The sequence below is a fragment of the Ixodes scapularis genome, unplaced genomic scaffold (assembly GCF_016920785.2).
Source record: "Ixodes scapularis isolate PalLabHiFi unplaced genomic scaffold, ASM1692078v2 PGA_scaffold10__122_contigs__length_95168666, whole genome shotgun sequence".
NCBI classification, from domain to species: Eukaryota; Metazoa; Arthropoda; class Arachnida; order Ixodida; family Ixodidae; genus Ixodes; species Ixodes scapularis.
Window position 1 is genome coordinate 21,046,215 of NW_024609836.1, and position 19,494 is coordinate 21,065,708.

Sequence of the window (19,494 nt, forward strand, 5' to 3'; positions counted from 1 at the left end):
CTCCCCTTCACGTGGCCCAATAGCTAATAAATTCCCTCCCACACCCCCACTTCTTTTCCCACCCAATATCCCACATTAAGCCGGAGGGATGGCTTTCTCCAGACTCGCGCGCCTCGTGGCTGAACTCGATTCCGAATATAGCGCGAGGTGTGTTTCGGAGCACCTAATTTTGAAAAAAGACTCGTTATATTCGTGCAAATACGGTTGCTCGTCTGTTTTTCTTGGTTCATGCACTCGACCTTCTTAGACGAACCAGACTCGCTCATGACTTAGTTTGAGGTTTTGCCAACAAACAGCAGTGCTGAATTGTTAAAAAATATTGCTTCCATTTTGTTTGTGGCTATACACTTTATTTATAAAGCAACAAATGTAATTTTGATGACAACAAGTAGGCAGTTGAGGATCAGAAATATCCCAAAATTAAAAACTGTCGAGGGGGGCCCATTTGTCCCCTTAAAGCGCAACTCCGCTTCATTTTTGATATTTAGAAAACTATGTAGCCCTCTTCAGTATCATATAGGAAGACACCATGTCAGATATTACGATCTAATTCCGATTATATATTTAATAAACTGGCCAGCAAACCTTCAAGCGAGCCAAGTCGCCGAAATCTACCAACTCTAGCGTGCGGCGCGAGGCGCAATCGTCAGCGCAGTCAATGCGACGAAGTTGGAGCGGTCAACGTTGAGCCACTACGTCAGAGGCATGATACGTCATTCTCACGTTTTTGCTTGTTTTTACTTCTCAGAGCGAAATTGAACGATGACGTCATGAGTTTCTCCTCCCGGTGTTGGCTGACCGGGCGTTCACGTGATCACCGTAACACGGATGCGCTAGTTTGCGCTGCCCTGCGGTCTTATCGGCCTGTTTCTCCGCTCCCCTTTTCCTCTTTCGTCTTCTCCCCTTCCCCCTCTCCCCCGGGCCATCACCGTCCACGGCATGCAAAGCAACCTGCCCGCATCCAATAAAAAAAAAAAAAAAAAAAGACCTGCCCGCGTCGCGTGTCCTGTTTCTCGCTCCCTCCCGAACGTCACAGGACCACGTGGTTCAACGTGACGTGCCATGACTCTGACGACCCGAGACCAATGTTGCCTGACGCAACTGAAGTTTCGGTTTCGGTATCTGCTGATGTTTAAAACTAGGATTACACAAATAATATTCCACATTTCGCGAATCCGAAGACGTAGAGTTGTTTAGTAGTGCTTTGTGAAGTGGAATCACATGGAAGCCTAAATTTTTCGGAATTGAGCGGAGTTGCCCTTGAGCGGTGTTGCCCTTTAAAGGGCAACTCTGGCCAAAACTCAAAATGAAAAAAAAATTACTGGTATCGCTGTAGTGACACAAAATACCACCCCAGCCAAAATATTACGTCCGGGGGACGCCGCATTCTCAACTAATGCCGATAATAAAAATGCGACCCGCCGTGAGCCTCTGCTCCTTAGCGGGCGGCCAGCGGGTTGCCGATCGCTAAAGTAACATTGGGCCGTGACGTCAGTATCATTCTCTTTTTTTCTTCCGGTCTGGGCATTGCGCGAAGTGCGCTTCTTTGAGCCGCTACCATTGCTACTTCGGCTTGTGATTGGCGTGTTTAGCCGTTGCTTTTACCTGTAGCCCGTGTAGCTTCGGTATAGCCTTGTGTTTATTTGCTTGTGAGGACTCCAAGACTTGTTTTAGCGAGCCACTCGATGCGCCCAAGACTGCCCAGCTGTTCCTCGAAAGATGCCGAGCACAACTTGTAGCGCTGCTTACACAACCCGCAGCGCAACCCGGATGTGCTTTTTCATAAGTTTCGAACGGACCGCAAATTGTAGAAAGTGTGGGTGAACGCTGTTCGACGAGTGGACTTTGGACTTCGGCTTTTACGCGCCCGAGGAAAAAAGAACGAAAAAACAAATGTGTACAGCCTAGCACATGTGTGTTCGGGTGCCACGGCCCACGTGAAAGCGAGAGGGCCTCCAGTACTGTACGTCACTAGCAGCGCGGCGTAGAGCAACGCACCTCCATCCACGGAGCCCCGATGACAATTTAGGCCTAGCGACGAGTACGGAAGACCGTACGCGCGGCGACAGCCACTGAGTACGGCACTGAACGAGTTCACTCGTTTTTCAGTCGCTAGCTTCTGGGTATACAAGCGACGAGTATGGCATAGCGCATGCACGGCGGCGGCCGCCGTGTACGGCACCGAACGAGTTTATGGGTTTTCCAGTTGCTAGCTTTTGGGTATACTCACTAACTCTTGCTACATGTGCTGGATAACTATCACATATACAGAATTGAAATAAAATCAGCTTACCTCCTATCTTTAGACGGCTAGCGCAACAGGGGTAGGTGCCGCTCGGCCTGCGTACTCGTTGAACGAGAACGATCCTGACGTCACGTTCATATAGCAGCTGATTTCCAGTGTTGCCGGGGTCTCAAGCGGATAGTTTCGGTTTTGTTGGCAGCGCCCCAAACAAAACCTTGAGGCGTCATATCTTTAAAACTATGCACAATAACAAGAAAAAGATTACCCCTTGTAATTCAGGGACGCTTACTGCACCAAAAACTGTCATAATCCCAAAATCGAAAGTATGGACCGGAGTTGCCCTTTAAGTACATTGTACTTAAGGCAGGAGTTGGGTTTTGTGACTAACTTAGGTACCATAGCTAGGTTTATGAAATTTACATCAGCTTTCTACTTTGTTAAGAAGGCAAACTGTACAATGTTAGTTTTTCTGATCATTAGTTTGTAAGTTAGATTTTGCCTGTTGATGGTTTGTACAAGCCCCTCAAACCTAATAACACACTTCATCATTATAGAACTTCATGTATAATGCCCCAAGACATACCTCGAGGGGGTGAAACTACCAAATTATTTTTAGTTGCATGAAAAACTTTTTTTTATACAAAACGGTTTTGTGCTACTATGGGGCTTAATTTTCATTAAAGTTTTCTGCCGCTTTTGCAGAAACTGCAGGTCAGATATGGACAACCAAATAGTTTCACCCTCTTCATTTGTTATTTAGGAATGTAATACACCAAGCAGAAGTGAAATGGGATACAGTAGAATCTCGACGATACGAATCTCGTGGGATTGCGGAAAATATTCGTATAATCCGAAATTCGTGTGAACGAAAAACAAGTTGCATAAGTACATGAAAGCAAAGCGGGGGCTACTTGCCGTTTATTGGTCACACTCCCGGCCAAAGAAGTCAGTAATGTTCTTCTGAGTCTTCTTTTATTCAGTATCACCCAGGCGACAGTTTTAGAATGTGTAAAAACATTAAAAACTCCTTTGCCAAATCCTTGCGTTTTCTTTTAGGGTCCTCGTCCACTTTCCTCAGAACTTCCAGCTTCTCTTTGAAGGACAGCGATTTTCTTTTGTGCGACATGTTAAATCAAGTCGCGACTCACGCTGGACAGACGAGGCAGGATGAAGAATATCCTCCCGAAAGTTTGTTGATGCAAATCGCACAGAGTTCAATAGACGTGCACATGCGCTTGCAAACAAAGGATGCTTGCTCGTTGACGTTAAAGTCGTCAACGCCGATTTTGAATGTCGTTTCTCGTTTTCACTCGAGTGACTGAGAGTTGCTAAAACCCATTTATCATGTGACAATAAAAATAAAGCAGCACCCCTGGGGTAGGCGAATGCGATTACTCCAGCAATCCGAATTTGAATCACGTGACAACAGAGATAGTACAGCAACGGTGGACGTGGGTATGTTGTTGAGTTTTGGAACGCAGCCGCGGTTATTATGATTGCGGCGCGTATGTAGAAAGAACTGCGAAAAAAAAAAAAAAAAAAAAGCAAAAACGGCGGCTATGATTGTTGTAGCTGAGTGATTCCGCCCTAAAAGATGAGTAAACATTGTCGATCATTGTTCATATGATCCAACGCGGCCCGATGAAGCATTCGGACTATCCCGAAACGTAATACAATAGTTTTTAAGGGACTTTGGCCGGGGATTTTGAAAAATACGTATCATCCCGAAACTTCAATGAGCCGTGATCGTATCATCGAGATTTTACTGTAAATAGTTTTTAAGGTATCTTCTGCACAACAAGCCAGATGCCAAGAAAACATGTTTTGAGAAAACCTAGAAAGAAGTAAAAAAGTGGTTGCCTAGCCTCATATCATGTAGCACTGCCTTGAAAGTTACCGTAGATGTCCAGAAACACTGTAAAAGTGATTTAAATACAATAACAGAACAAAAAAAAAAACGCTCAATAGATTTTGTTTTGGCCTTGGCCACTGAAAATTAGCGACAGTTCCTGTTGCATGAACAAACGAGAATAGAAAATAGGCTAGTCATTATTAAATATCTTTGACAGCTTCGATAACACCTTGACATATCTAAAAAAAAATTAAAAGTGAATTGAAAATATTTTTAAATGTGATAAATATTATTTTTAAATGGGATAAATATTTTTTGATGTTCATTAATATATTTTTCTTAATTGGACCTAAAACGAAGAATGGATTTTAGCTTTTTGCGACATAATGTCATTGAAAGGTAAATAACAAAGTTTGACTATCGGAAAACGAGCATCAACAGTCTCTGCGGGCATATGTGGTCGCTAAAGCTTCCATTTATATCGATGTGCATTATTTGAACACACCAGAGGTTCTTCTTAATTACTTCTTTTTGCATGAAATCGCACGTTTCGGTGCAAAAAGTGTGAAAACGGGCAAGTTTCTCTTCTAATTGATAGGGTTGCACATGGAACACAACTCTTGATTGCCGTAGTTCAACTGCTTTGAAATGTATTTTTAGTACGACTTTGTATTTTCAAAATTCGGGCAAATAAGCTACGACTAGCGACGGAAAAATCGCCAAGAGCATTTATGCAAAAGCCCTTCACAATGAGCAACAATTTCACACGGCTACGAGCAGACGACACGCAAGGGGGAAAAAGAGCGGGCAAGAAGGAAAGGAAAGCATGCGAGAAGGTTTACTCGTTGCTTGGGCAGACGGAATCCACAATTGCCCGGGTAATCGAACCCGCGACCAGTGGAAGCATGCCCTCGGATCCTGTGCTCGATGAAGCTAATGAGCGTGACCGCAGCACGTTCCGAATTTCTACATTTTGTGCGCCTTTCGATGATGCTACAGAGACGATGTCATCGCCATTCGAGAGGGGAAAAAATTGCCCTTTCAACGCGGTCGAGATTGCCGTGCTATGCCTCTCTGTTTGCAATAAATGTTCTTGAAATTTTCGCGAAATGGGCGGCCCTTGGAAGTACATGGCGTTAGAGCACTCGCTCGTGGCCTGTGTATTGTGCTTTTCCATAACAATGGTTAGTGGTACTCGTAAGTGTGAGTTTTATCAAGGGACTTTAATTAAAAGAGCCATACCGCGTTGCCTAGTGGTTGGACTTAGCAGTGCTCAACTAGCGCTGCCGTACCGAGTCAATCCTTACGCAGCCAAATTAGAATCTAAAATGGCGGCTTCTCGCTGGTGTTTCCTGCTGATTGCTTGCGGCGATCATGTCCGAAAAATCAGAATTTTGGATTTTAAGCTGTTCAAAACATCGGTCGTGAATATGCACTTAGTCTATCGGGTGGGTCACAGCTCCTTATTTATGTCCGAAATATCGAACAACTCGAATTATCGGCGTCCAAAAAATTGGTTGGCAACTGTAAAATCTTTTTGTTATTTGGGTCGTACCGAATACAGTATAGACCACTTGCAACGTAACCGCTTTTAGTGCAGGACCGGGTATAACGCGGCTTTTTTCAACCACCGGTTCGCCTCCCATAGAACTCCATGTAATTACATACCGCTTAAAATGCAGGCGCGCGAAGGGAAATACCGGTTATAGTGCGGTTTTTGGATTAGCTCGCCGACTGCGCCGACTGATTGGCACAGCGAGCTCGCTTCCCTGTGCGACACTAGATAACGGCGCGAGCCGCAAGCAGCACTCACGGGGCAAGGAGGTTGCTCGAAGAAGTGGGGAGAAGCGAAGAGGGTGGCTTCAGTTGCCATAGCGACGGAGGGACGCACGCACGTGTCGTTCTCGTGCGTGCGTCCCTCCGCTGCGTTGGAAACAACCGCAACGACAGACCAATCGCAGGTCGAGGAGAAGTGTTCGCGCGCGTTGCATGCCGGTCGCGGGCCGGCTGCTTCTATCCGCAAGCATGGCGTCGGTTGTGATCGTCGACATAGACGGCGTGGTGGAAACTCATCGTTCCGCGTAAAAGCGCTATCCTGGACTGTGAATTTTCGTTGTGTTTCGCCATGATAACCCAGCACGTACTAGAAGGGAAGATCCACCTACTCGTGCGGCGATGTTGTGGCGGCACTCTCGAGACGGCAGAAACGCCTGTGTCGTCGTGTTTGTTTACCTCGACTACAGTGGTGCTTTCTAAGCATTTGTGTTTTCGAACATCGCCCGGATTTCTTATTTGGAGCATTTCATGCGTGTGCTCAAGTTTAAGGTATTACTGGCACGTACCGTATAAAGGATGCGAATTTTCACGCGTTATCATTGCCGGAGAAAAGTGATTAGGGTTAGCAATCCCGAACGCTTGCAACGTCTGTCTGCAACCGGCGACGCTGTTAAAAGGCTGCGCCAGGCAAAAGTCGCTCATTTCTTTCAAAATGGGTGACACACTTGAGAGAGAAGTGTACTAGTCTGGTGAAATAGACTTTCCTCAAACTAAGCTTTAATTTTCATCTAACATAAAATAAATTCTTTTACAAAGGTAGGTTGTCTGATGGCATGTATTTTGGCCTGAAAAATTGATGTTTTGGTTATAGCGCGGTACCGCTTATAGTGCGGATTTTTCGCGACTCCCGCGTTATACGTTATATGTGGTCTACACCGTAGTATGTGCCTTTATTATCATTGTTCGAGTGCATAACTTTAGTTACAGTATTTTTCTTCACCAGTGAACAATGTTAAACACTGCTTTATTTAAGACTCAAGCCTTAAATTTCCATAGCTGGAATGTAGGAACGAGCGACGATTCCAAGCAAAATGACAGTTGAAAGGAATGTAGTGTGTGTTCAAGGTTTGCCAGCATTCTGGTGGCATCTAGAGATTGCTATACAATAGAATACCGTGCATCCGCCCATTCCACATTAAGCGCCCATTACCGAATTTGTGAGATCTGAGAAAATACACACAGTACATTGATATCTAAAAATGATGACTGGACAAGTGCCTATCCCCCATTTTTTTTGCAATTAACCCAAAGTTTGAGTGGGCGCTTGCCCGGTATGCCAGTCCTGTCTCTACATGAGAGTGACCCCGTCGTGCATCTTCACTAGTGGGTAAAAACATTCAAAACGGAGAATAAAGTATGTGGGCTATGAAAGGCATTTCTTTTTATTATTGCTTATGCCTGGCAGCTTTGATCGGGCACCTGTGCTCTGGGTTCTAGCTGTTTGAAAAGATTTTGGCGTGCGGGTTGTGTTTTCAACATGGAACAAGCCTCCTCACACATATGCATGATCAGTAAGATTAAAGCAGCACTTATTTTTTGCAAATCGGACTATATTACTTGGCCTACACTTTATCTTAATCATCTACATGCACAGGGAGTTACTGATCTGCGTGCTGAAAAATGCCGAAGCTGTGTTCACGCTAACAGTGTCCGACGGTGCACATAAATGCGTGTATGAAGCAGTTTTAGCACTGCGTTTAATGCCACGAGTCGTGTTCCTCGCAGTTGTAGGCGGCCGGCAATGTGCGGTCATGTTTTTTATTCGTCCGGCAAGGCTGAGACTATGTCTAGATTCAAGAATGCATTTCACCCCAAGACGCTCGACGTGACACTTCATGCGCTCGAATTTTGTGGAGCAGGCATAATAATGTACCTTAGCTTTTATTGTTCGCTAGAGGTGGCAATTATTCACTCTTTGACCATTCAGCGAGACAGCAGACGCGCGTCGCTTTCATAAGAAAAGTGACCGCTTATCCCGGACAGTGTTGTAATGGAAAAATGCCAAAAACAGTCGATACACCCGAGAAAAATGGAAATGTTAACGTTGCGTTTTAATCTGATGTGGGCATCGTTTGACGAACCCAAAACTTTGCGATTACAGAATGCCAGCATGGGGAAGCTGCACTCGGGACAGTGGGAGAAAGCGTCCCGTCTCTTTTCCCACCCTGCCGTGAGGGACCTGTACGTCCACGCACTTCTCAGAGCCTGGAATGAGGCGGTGTCGGACGACGACGCTTGCCACGTCATGCGGGCCATCGCCGGGACAGAAGTGAGGGCCTCGTCGAGCTGGACTAAACTCTATTCTGTCTTTGTCGGTCTGGCGTCTGCTCGTGACTCTGTTCGAAACCGGCTTCTTAAAAGCACCTACTTTTTGAGAATTGATTTCCCTACTGAGACATTGATAAATTGCAAATTTATTGCAGTTGTATCCTGCTAAGAGTGTATTTATTTACGCGACAGATCTTCGAAGAAAAGCGAGCTTGTTGTAGATGTGCAAGGAGGCTGCGAGAAGGGCAACGTGGTGCATAAAATTATAGCAAACATTCACACGACGGGTCGCACGTACGGGGCGTGGCTGTAGGCACATTTGGCACGCCTTCCAAAATTTGAATTCTACCTAAAACTGGACAATGTTGTTTTGCAAAAAGTTTTAGGTCTATTTGTTTAGAGCTCAAATTGAAGCTGGTGAAATTCAAAACATAAAGCAAAAATGGTGGCCTTGCATTTCTTAAGTCTATGTCGGCCTCCTCTTCGTCTGTAGAATGGTTTGCATGCTCGCTCCCAGGTGGCACAATAGATGCGACAATGCCGAGAGCACTGTAGGAGTGGCTGGCGACGAGCGGGATAACTGCGACAAATAGTGGTTTTAAAAGGGAGGCACCGTGGTACTTTCGCTTTCTTTGGGGGTTTTTACTTTTTTTAGTGCGGAAAGAGTACCTAAAGTACGAGGTGCAATTTTGTTTCTTCGATGCCTCGTGTAGTTTTGTAGATGTCCGAGGCCAGATTCACGAAGGACTTGGGTAACGACAACTTGGCTAAGAAGTAGTGAGAGATCGGTATTCACAAACGTTTTTTTTTAAGCGAGAGGAGGAAAGTGACGGTCTCGTATGGGAAAGTAAGAGCTTTTGGTGTCCCGCAAACTCCCAATCACCGTGAGAGCAGGCTGTTGCTACGGCGACAGCGCCCTCGGCAACACGAACAGCCAATTGGAAAGCTCGGCATGATCGGAGCACATGGATTTTGGATTGCAACAAACGTGGGCAGCCTTTTCGACAACGCTTGTTTGCGGATTGTGTCCATGCGACGTAATGTCGACACTACGAAATGTCTATTTAAACGGACCCGAATGCCCAGCTCATCCGAGGACAACATAACTGCCTTGTTGAACTGCTACGAAGTCACTGCAAGTATCTTTGTTGGTAAAAGGAGACGGCTTGCATGGCTGTGCAAAGCGGTGCGCATGAAAACAAATCACAACGGGGTTTTTCCTAGCTTTGGGGATGCAGGAGGGAGCGGCGTCCAGGAAGATACGTTAGTACTACAAGTGTGTTGGCAACAGCAACACCTCCTAGAAGAGAAGGCCGTAGCGCTCTTCTCGTGACGTTGCGAAGGAAGGCCATCGGGGGCGCGCGTCGAAGCGAAGGCAACGCTCGTGGATCGACCGTCGTAATGCGCTTTTAGTCACATACGCGTGTCATATTAGCTAAAATGAAAGCTGCGCATAGCAAGGGGTGTTGAAAATATTTTATTACACGGGTAAAATATTACACTGCTAAATAATCGGTATGAAATAGATGATGTAGGCGTATAGGAGAAAACATTGAGTCACGCAGTTATTGCTCTAGGAATGCATATTCTACACAGAAATACTTTGACAAAATGGCGAGACACGCAGTGATTGGATGCAGCAAAACAGATCACAGTTAAAAATCAGGTAGACAAAGTCAACGCAAAGACAACTAGACAAGTGTCACTTACGATTATGTAAGGCATGTTATCGCGTGCAGTCACTGATTTCTTGCATCATACCCCAGCCCCATAGAAAAAGTAATGTAATTTCAATTGAACTATATTATGGGGTCGACAAATCAGCTCGCGACGCTCGTATAATCATTGAAGACCACGAGCTGATTAAGTCTCATATCATTTAATGAAAATATATTAATTTTTCCGTGTGGAAGGGGTACTAAACTTACCATTTACAGTCAACTAATTTACTTCTCGCTATGGGCTCGAGCTGCCTTAGAACATAATATCTTATTTTGTATACAATAATACTATTACCTTAATACTGTTAAGATTCTAGTATAAAAGCGGTAAAGGCTGTAAAATAACATTAGAATAACTGAACACATAAGCACAAACAACGCACTTTGTGTAATCACTCAAACTTGTTATTCACCTTCCAGTGAAAACTAGAATATTACCACGCATATTTACAAATGTCGACGCAACCACTCACGGATAACGACGAACAAGATGTCATATTATATCACAAAAAACAGAAACAAAAAAACAACTCGACTGCAACACTCTACTCGCGTCCCATATGACCAAGAAACCCCAAAAATAAGTTGTTTCTCACCTGTCGACCGTATCCATATGTCCCACAATATACGGGACGAAAACATTTGAACACAAACTTTAAGTCTCTCTCTGTCGAAAGAGAGGTCTATCGATAATCGACCAGAGTCATGGTTGGCTAGTTGCCACACAAGTCACTCAAACCGTAGCAGGACTTGTTCCGCGAATCCACGTAAATGCCGAAGTATCGAGCGAACACAAAAAAACTACCCGAGGCTGCGGTGATGACCAAGAAACGACGGGAAGGATCAAAAGAACCACACACGAGAGCAGCAGCAGCATTGTGGTTGGCTTAACGTTGTCGACCCATCTTTTGCTCGCGTGCGCTCCCTGCGGCGATGACTGGATTTTTTTTGGATCCCTTCCCTTCCGAAAGTCTCAGCGTTCCTTTTTAAAGAGTCAGCAGCTCACACACAACGTAAATTTACCAGAATCGGAGCCCGTACAAGGGAAGAAAACGTCGCAGCGGACCGGTTCGTTTGAAAAGTGTGGGGGGTCTGCGGGATTGCACATAGTCCCGTGTTTACGGGGATAATCATGAATATAAAATTGGTATTTTCAACCTTGGTAGTGCGTTGTATATTATGTGCATATTATATATATAATAAATTGTACAAAACTGCGCTTTTAAAACATATATTAATGTCGGATAAACGCTCACGAACACCCCACGCCGCTCGACAAGAAATGTTTTTTTCACATCGATGCCAGAAATTTTGCTCATGTAGTTGCGCTATGGACTTCCTTCTCCGACAGTGTGACGTAACCACTCGGAGCGCTATGGCCTTCTCTTCTAGGAGGTGTTGGCAAGAGCCACATAAATACCCGTTCACAATGGGAGCAGAATTGCGATGGCACCGCTCTGTTAAACTGAGTCTCGGTAATCGCTTTGGAACAATCCTTTACAACCTGTTATAGACCAGCACGTGGCTTTGACGTCACGCAGCCGCGGTGGCACTGTCGACGGCACGGCGCATGTGCAGAGGTTTCACTTCACGCGGATTCAGTTTCGGCGCACGTGCAATGCCCACACCTGGTATGGACAATTGGGGGCTTGTTTGTAAACGGCATGTCGGTCTATACGAGTAGTCGCTGTTTCAGCAGGCAATCGCAACTCGAAGCTGACGTGACGCTCGGCAAAGGAAGGTTGGACCGGCATTGCGTAGATTGCACAACTGCTCTAACTCGACATGTGTCGGCCAGCCGCCATGTTGGAATAAAAGGGATGTAAAAGAAAGTGTATACAGTCGCTGACCAATTTTTCGGACTCGTATGGGACCCCGAAATTGTCCTTATAATCAAGCGGTCCGACAAATCAATTTCAACCAAAATATCAAATTTCCGTGCATATTCCGCTGAGTATTGGCTACTTTCCACTTGCTTGATGTCAATTTTAAGTACTCGTGCAACTTCCGCTTTATATTGTTCACTTTTCTCTTGTTTGTTGATTTGTTTGATCACGATGCTGCGCTTTGCCGGCGCCTTCGTTTGCACAAACAGCAATGTTGAAGTTGGCGCCATTTGGCACTATTTGGAGACTGCGTTTAGTCCACCAAGCTTGCTTCAATACTAAGCCTATCGGCAAAAAACTGCACTCAAAGACCACAAGAACAGTAGACGGCCGCTTTCCTACCTCCCTGCTTTTCCGATGTTTTTTCTACCGAGCGTACTGAAGGCTCGGGCGGTGTGTCGTCTTCGTTGCTGGTAGCTGTCCCCCGCAGTGTATCTTCGTATGGGCAAAGACACAGTTGATCGCAGCGGTCAAGAAGCTGATGCTTCAATTCAGGGTCCATTTGGCAAGCAGTTCGCATAGAACCAACCCTACTAGTTGATCAGAACACAGTAGTTACAAAAGGCTCTGTTACGCACACAAGACACACCGGGAGTCGAGATGCTGCCTACGTTGGTCAACTCCGCAGCCAAGTCAATCCAAGACCAAATCCAAGGGCGAGGGGCGGGGCATACTTCTCCTCCATGTGGGTTGGAAGAGCTGGAGGTTGCGACCCCGACTAAATTACGTCCTTTAACAAAAATATTTATAATTTTTTTTTTTTTTGGAAGATTTGTGTTGTGACATGCTTGCCCCAAATAAGCTGTTTAAAAAAAAAAATTTTTTTTCTTTGCAGTTACCCTTTAAAGAAAAAATTTGAAGAATTTTAGGCTGAAGTGGGATTCGAACCCACGACCCTTTGGTTGCGAGCCAGACACACTACCGACTAGGCTTAGCAGACACGCTTGCACGGCTTGGGAACGAGCAGGGGTTTAGATGTTTCTCCATCGCATTCTACTCTTAAAGGCAAAGCTTAAGCGTCCTCCTGTAATTTTTGAGCTGCGTTTTGAACTGCGTTTTGAACTGCGTTTCTCCAGACATTGGAGTGCCCGAAGCCAGGGGCCGAACTGCTGCTTCGGAGGATGCGGTACCACCTGGTTGTCACAGATTGGATCGTGTCCTCTCAGAGGTGGGTCTCGAGCTTCCGTACGAACGGGCTCCCTCGGCACGACAGAAGTTCTCCCCCATTGTCTGCCATTCGAGTCCAAATGGTGTAATTGTCCCACTCATGTGAAAATTGGTTTTGATGAATGCATAGGTGTAGATAGTCGAGTGAAAACGAAATTGGATGATTCGATTTTGGTACCACCAGTGTTTCCCTACCTTTTGCATGGTCACGAGATGCCTGAACTAAAAGGACTCTGATATATGTTCAGATGGTGAGTATGCAGAGTTTGATGGAGTGCCTTATGAATACGGAAATGTGTAGCATATTGTTCTTGGAAAGCCTTTGGGGACTTGATGTGAGCATGCTCACTTGGAAAGCACTACAGGGCGACTACAGTGGTGGAAGCTCCTCTTAGAGCAGCCATCACTCTGCTAAAGACCGCAGTCTGCTTTCTGTTGTACATGGACGATCCATACGGTTTCCTCTCCCCAGGAAGAGGAAGACGTCCCTTGTTTCGGAGGCGGATGAAAAGAGCCGGCGGCGCACGGTGTTTGGGATGCTCCAGCACCAGACGGTGCTTCGTGTCCTCCACAAGGCCCTGGGCCTCGGTGGACTGGATGCAGCGGCCACATTTCGTCTCCTGGGTCTCCCAGGAGGGGGTGAGTTGGGCTTGGAAGGATTCCAAGCGACATTCGAGAATGATCTGTGCTTCTAGCCCTTAAACCATATTAATAGGACACTAAAATTAAAAAAAAAAAACTTTTTTTTTATTACAAACTTTTGAGAAGAAAAAATTATTTAAAAAAAAAAAAGTTGGTGGTACATGCGTGTAAAAAAATTAATATATGCAGAAGAAAAACTTTTCGAGCAATATTGACGGTGTGAGACCATTTAGTCGGTAGTCACCTCCTTTCCACTTGTTTTTTCCCTCAACATTTCGGGTGAAGGAGAGGAGGTGGATCGGCTTCGCCTTCACACCGAGGTGAAAAGAGCGAATGACCATTCTGTGACGTCATAGACTTTGCATGCAGGATGTCAAATAAATCTCTCGCCGTCAATATTGCTCTAAAAAGTTTTTTCGCGTGAAGTTTTTATTTATTTATTTTTTTTTTTGACACGCGTTTCCCAGCCAGACTGTTTAAAAAAAGGTTTTTCTTTTTCAGGGGCTCTTTAAAGGCATAAATGGGACATAACATTTTCATAATTTTTTCTCAAAAAAAAAAAAAAAAAAAAAAACAATATTTGTGCACATAATTTCGGTGGAGGTCACGGCTCATTCTAAGCCCCGCCCATTACTTCTGGATTGACTTGGCTGCTTGGCCAGACATGCTCGGAAACCTGTTGTCTTTATTTTTCCGACATCCTGTCTGTCTAGTATGGAAGTCTGACACCGCCTGCTAGACGTGCGAGCAGACGCGCACCGGCTTCCGCCATCATCTCCTATTCGACCACCGTCTGTCGTTGCCTGCAATGTTCAGACGTGGGCATTAAAGCTGCACGTTGGCATCTGTTTTCGTCTTCATTTGTGTGTTATTCCGCCATTCTCTAAAATCTTCCACAACGCTCACAAGACGTGACCACGAAAGCGGGATTCTAGCATTCCATCGTGCACGAGCCACAGTGTAGTACAAACATCTGTCAGCGTCTGTCGATGTGTGGTAAAAGTGACCAAGAAGACTAAAAAAAAAAATCAACAAAATAAATGTGCAGTCTTCCGGCTTTTCTGTTTTTGTTATTTCTTTTGCTTGACATCCACGAGTAAGGTGGGTGAGCGTCGTGACACAGAGTTAAAACGTGACCTGAAATATTCGCTTTGGCAGGTCAGGTGCACTGCAAAACTTGAAAGCTACTTTCCTTTCGAAGCGTATGGATGGGGACAAACCTAGACAAACTGGATGCGAGCCGAACGTCCGATTGCCTCCAGCCAAATTGCTCGCAAATTCTTACGTGTGTAGGTATCTACTCGGTATTGAAACCATGGTTGCAATCACAATGGTTGCACAATTCACAGAGCAATCGGGCTTCTTTTATGAGAACCAACGTCTTTAATTAGCATCAACACGTGCAAAAAAAGAAATGAAGCCAGATGGATCAAACTAATTGACGTGGGATGTTAGGCCAGTCCCGCTACAAACCCAAGTATGGACCTTTCTAAAGTGCACGGCACTTTAGAAATGCCCATACTTGGACAGACCTTCAAAACTGGGTCGGTTGAGATCTTCCTCTAAACACTTCGGTAAATGCAGAATGACTCGCAATCATAAAGATGGACAAGTTTGACGAGCTGCGATTGTTGATCATTCCGCAGACACTGGCAGCCATGTTTGCTATTGTTTAAAAACTGAAGTGGAAAGGCAATCTGGGGATATTTTTGACAACAGTAATGACTTGATCTAGATTATTCTTTTTCTCCAAAAAAGAGAATAGTAACATATTGTTGATTTCACACTTCAGTCAACTCTCCAACGAACGCGAGTTATAAAAAGGTGCTTAGTTTCGTAAGCATTGGGCAGGGCCTAAAGCCAGACTACCTTCACTTAAATTGCGTCTAAAAACATAAATATTACTGAAAAATTGTTTCTTTTTGTGGAAATGTTTGCAGGGAAGTATTAGGCTTTTAAATAAAAGATTTTGTTTTAAATTTTAGTGTTTTTCTAAAGCCATACAAGCCGAGTTTGTAGGGGCACGGGGTTCCCCCATAGGACTCTTGACCGTCCCCGATGCTTTCCCACCACTATTTGATCCGAGCCTCCCACGGATGAGTGAGCCAACATGTTGATTCGCTAGGTCCGGAGGCTTCCTGCCTCTACCGCGTCAAGGCCAGCAGGGGTTCCTCAGCAACGCCCTGGAAGCAAACAACCGCACAAAGTATTCAAAGTTTTAAATATTCGCACACCCCTATGGAGCAGTTACAGGGCCAGCCTTGGGGATTTTTCGTCCGTGGCGTGGAACCTCAGTGATGTCGCAGTGGCGCCGACATTGTGACATCACGTGACCTAACAGTGTCACGTGACGGCTTTATGCACCCGCGAAATTCCTGCACTGTGCTCTTCAGTGGCCTCCTTACCGTGCCCTCCAAAGCAGGCCCAATGACTGCTTTAGAATGCCTTTGAAAAATGCCCAGCCCATTTTTTGCCTTTTTGCTCAGTGTCCCCAGAGAAAGAAAGCGGAAGAAAAGTAACTCTTGAGAAGTTTTGTTTGCCTCTTTGAGCAGATTACCTTTTTTCGTCCAAGAACCAGGTGAGGCGGCCGAGGAGTCCAGTCTGCAGGCGACGCAAGGGAGGGACTGCACGCTCTACCGCGGCTACCTGACGATGCAGCACGTCATGGCCGCCTTCAACAACGCCATCCTGCTTGGTCGCCTTGGCGCGAATGCTCCCCCTCCCGAGTGCCCCGACGACTGGGACGTGCAGGACGGAGAGGCTGCCTGGGACACGGACACAATGGCCAGTGCCATCTCTCTCTACGGCTTGGCGAGGGTGAGTCGCCACTCTCCCGTCTATCTCCCACACTCGTGTCTTGCAGTATTTGGTACCTTATATTAATTACGTTTCTCACTCATTATCAAACAAATCTTTCAGTCTTTTCAAGAAATTTGTTGCAGGAATATTTTCCTGGAATAGGAACCGGCACACCCCAGCTCAAAGTTGAATCGATTGCAAACTAGAAGCAGAAGCGATCCAATACAAAACAGAAAATAGGCCGGAACCAAATATGCAGACTCAAAAGGCCAACGGAGGAGCAATGGAAGAAAATGTGTGGTGGACATGAGAAAAAAAGCAATGTTTCCTGGGTGACGCTACAGCAACCATGCCACCTTCTTTAGCCAGTGCGGTGCTCTCGGGAACGGTGGTGGCCCGACCACGAGTCGCAAAGACAAGGCATGAAGCCAGCTACAAGCAGAGTCCTCCCGAAGTGATGTCCCCTTTTGAATGCACTTCTAGACAAGATTAGACACTTCTAGACTTCTAGACAAGAATGCACTCCTAGAGCTTAGCATCTGGGAAAAAAAAAAAAAAAGAGAACTGCGAGAGAGACAGCAAGGCTTCTCTTTTTGAGGTTTAGTCATCTCTCACGCAGCTTTTGGGTAACCTACCCGAGGTGGGCACGGCAAGTGTTGTGGTATTCACTTATTCTTTTGTGTATTCACAATTTGTCTAACGTGGGCTCCGGACATAGGTAGTGACTTTGGCACTCCTGTATTTACTAGCTTAATAAACACACTTTTTTTCCTGAAAAATTGGCACATATTTTGGGGGGGGGGGGGGGGGGTGCGTTCATTACACGGTTAAAATTTTTTGCATTTACACACTTTGTGCAAATGTCATTTAGGTGCCAATATGACACAGCAAGGTACTGTGGCACATCTCTAGAGATGGAGGTACACCGACGGCTGGTTGGGGGTGTGCCTCAATAACCATGCTTTATAAATTGCAAACCTTTTTAGGGCATTTTCGGGGTGCCTTTTGCCGAAGGATAAGCGCCCTACGAAGCTCACTCAGCACGAGAAGCAACACGACTATTCTTAGTCGATATATATTGCTAGTATCCGGTGGGCACGCTCAGGTATATTCGCTACTACGGTCACCGACCGATTATTCGGACTTCGTCCGAATAATAGAGCAGTCCGAAAAATCAGCAGATTGAAAAACTTGCCTTTATTACTTCCAAGTGGGCCTAAAAAAAGCCGTAAATAGTGCCTTGTTTCAGGTTATGCCTCCGTTTGCGTTCGGCAACTTTCTGTTAGCTTGAGAATCACTGCCTTCTTTTCTAGCGTTGTGGTTGAGTACTTTCTGTGCTTCTTAACGACACATTGCAGCGGCAGAACAACAGATGGGGCCATGACGTCTAAGCCAGCGCTGTCCAAACGAGATAAACGCAAATCCACACGCGCAAAATGGCGACTGGTGACACTAAGGAACGGAAAAACAAAGCAAAATGATAATAATAATGATGATGATGAAGACGACGTGCAGCTAAATGGATAAAAAGAGGGCTAGCATAGTGTTACGTAGCGGTAGGACTCGGGAGTCTCAAGTAGCACTGCCAAACCAAGACAATCCATTTGCAGCCAACTATGGCGCACCGTGCATTCACGAGGGCGCCCATCAAACCTTTCTGCCAATCTTGACCGCCAGGCAGCTCCGTAGCTGGCTCGCCTCAGACACGATCATATGGTCGTGTCGCCACGGGGTCGATCGGGATCTCAAATTCGGCTCCCGACGTGCCGCTTTCTCTCCTAGCCACTGGAGGGCGCTGCAGGCGCCCCCGTGGCGGTTGAGGAGAAACCTCCTCGCCCATCGATCGAGATATACTCGGTGGGGCAGGGGGCAAGAGGCCTCTTAGAACTCCGGACGAGACCGAGACGTAGGCAGGTGGGTGGCAACCAGATCTAGGATATCGTGGGACAGGAGGCCTGGGGGCCTTCTTTGTGTTTAGCTTTTGGCTTAACGTGCGTTTGTAAATATTTGTGTAATGTAGCTTGTATTTTTAGTTTAGATTGAGTGTTTTGTAGCGTTGAGTTTTATTGTACCAATAAACTGGGAGCCGAATCCCGCTGCCGTGAAAGAACCAGGCTGGATTTGGGTTGTGACGGACCACGTGGGAAACGCGAATCGGCGGCGGTACATGATTTCCTACACAACATAGAATTCAAAATGGCCGCTTCTCGATGGCGTTTTCCGCTGATCGCTCGCAACAATTCTGTATGAATAATCAAATTTTCAGACTTCAAATTGTCCGAAATACTGGTCGTGAATATACACTATTTCTATGGGGTAAGTCACGATTCCGCCTTTAGGTCCAAAATATTGAACAAGTCCGAACTATCAGAGTCTGAAAAAACGGTCGGCGACAGTACGCGTATAAAAACTTTTGCACAACAAGGTCGAGGCTACGCCTATAACTCATTCGGTCAATCTTGACAGTGTTGTTTGCATAGCAGTCTTCTATCTTTTTTGTTGTACTGAGGATGGTCGATATCGTGCTTGGTGTAAGCTCGAAGTCCGCAATGATGTCTTTTTTCTTCCCACCGCTGTCCACTGCCCTCAAAACATTCACTTTTGTCTCCCGAGAGACTGCTTTCCACTTCGTCGGCCCAGGGCCCTCTATTTCACGTGTAAGTGCGAGCAAAACAGAAGCTACGAGAGCGAGCTGGTCAATTCAAACAAACCTGTAATGCACGCACAATGAACAAGTGAAAGTGTCATTCGAGACAACATGTTTGTGTTTGTATTACGTTGCATTACACACTTGAATTTATGGGAAACGGTAAAGAGTTTTTCGGAAACACTCTCCGCTTGGTTGCCCTTTAACCATCTCACCTCAGCCAAATTGTTTATAAATATATTCTAGATCATCATTGTTATCGGGTTTATAGGCATATGCATTGTCTATTTTTAAGCTAGTTGTATAAATATTGTTTGTGTATGTGGAATTGTTTATTTAGCCATGAAGAAAACATCATTTTCATTAAAGTCTGGCGCGTTTGCTATTCAATGCGGCACGTAGAGAGCTTTCACAATTTACCGAAGGAGATC

At 45.6% G+C, this 19,494-nt stretch overlaps 1 protein-coding gene across 1 annotated transcript in view; it reads left to right on the top strand.

The window, feature by feature from the left end:
- The window catches only part of LOC8042925 (zinc finger FYVE domain-containing protein 26), a 207,899-nt gene that overhangs the window by 16,088 nt on the left and 172,317 nt on the right, over positions 1 to 19,494 (top strand). The window contains exons 3-6 of the mRNA XM_029966725.4: positions 8,035 to 8,202; positions 12,885 to 12,976; positions 13,448 to 13,614; positions 16,190 to 16,434. Coding sequence (XP_029822585.3) covers positions 8,035 to 8,202; positions 12,885 to 12,976; positions 13,448 to 13,614; positions 16,190 to 16,434 — 672 coding nt within the window. The remainder of the gene's footprint in view (positions 1 to 8,034; positions 8,203 to 12,884; positions 12,977 to 13,447; positions 13,615 to 16,189; positions 16,435 to 19,494) is intronic.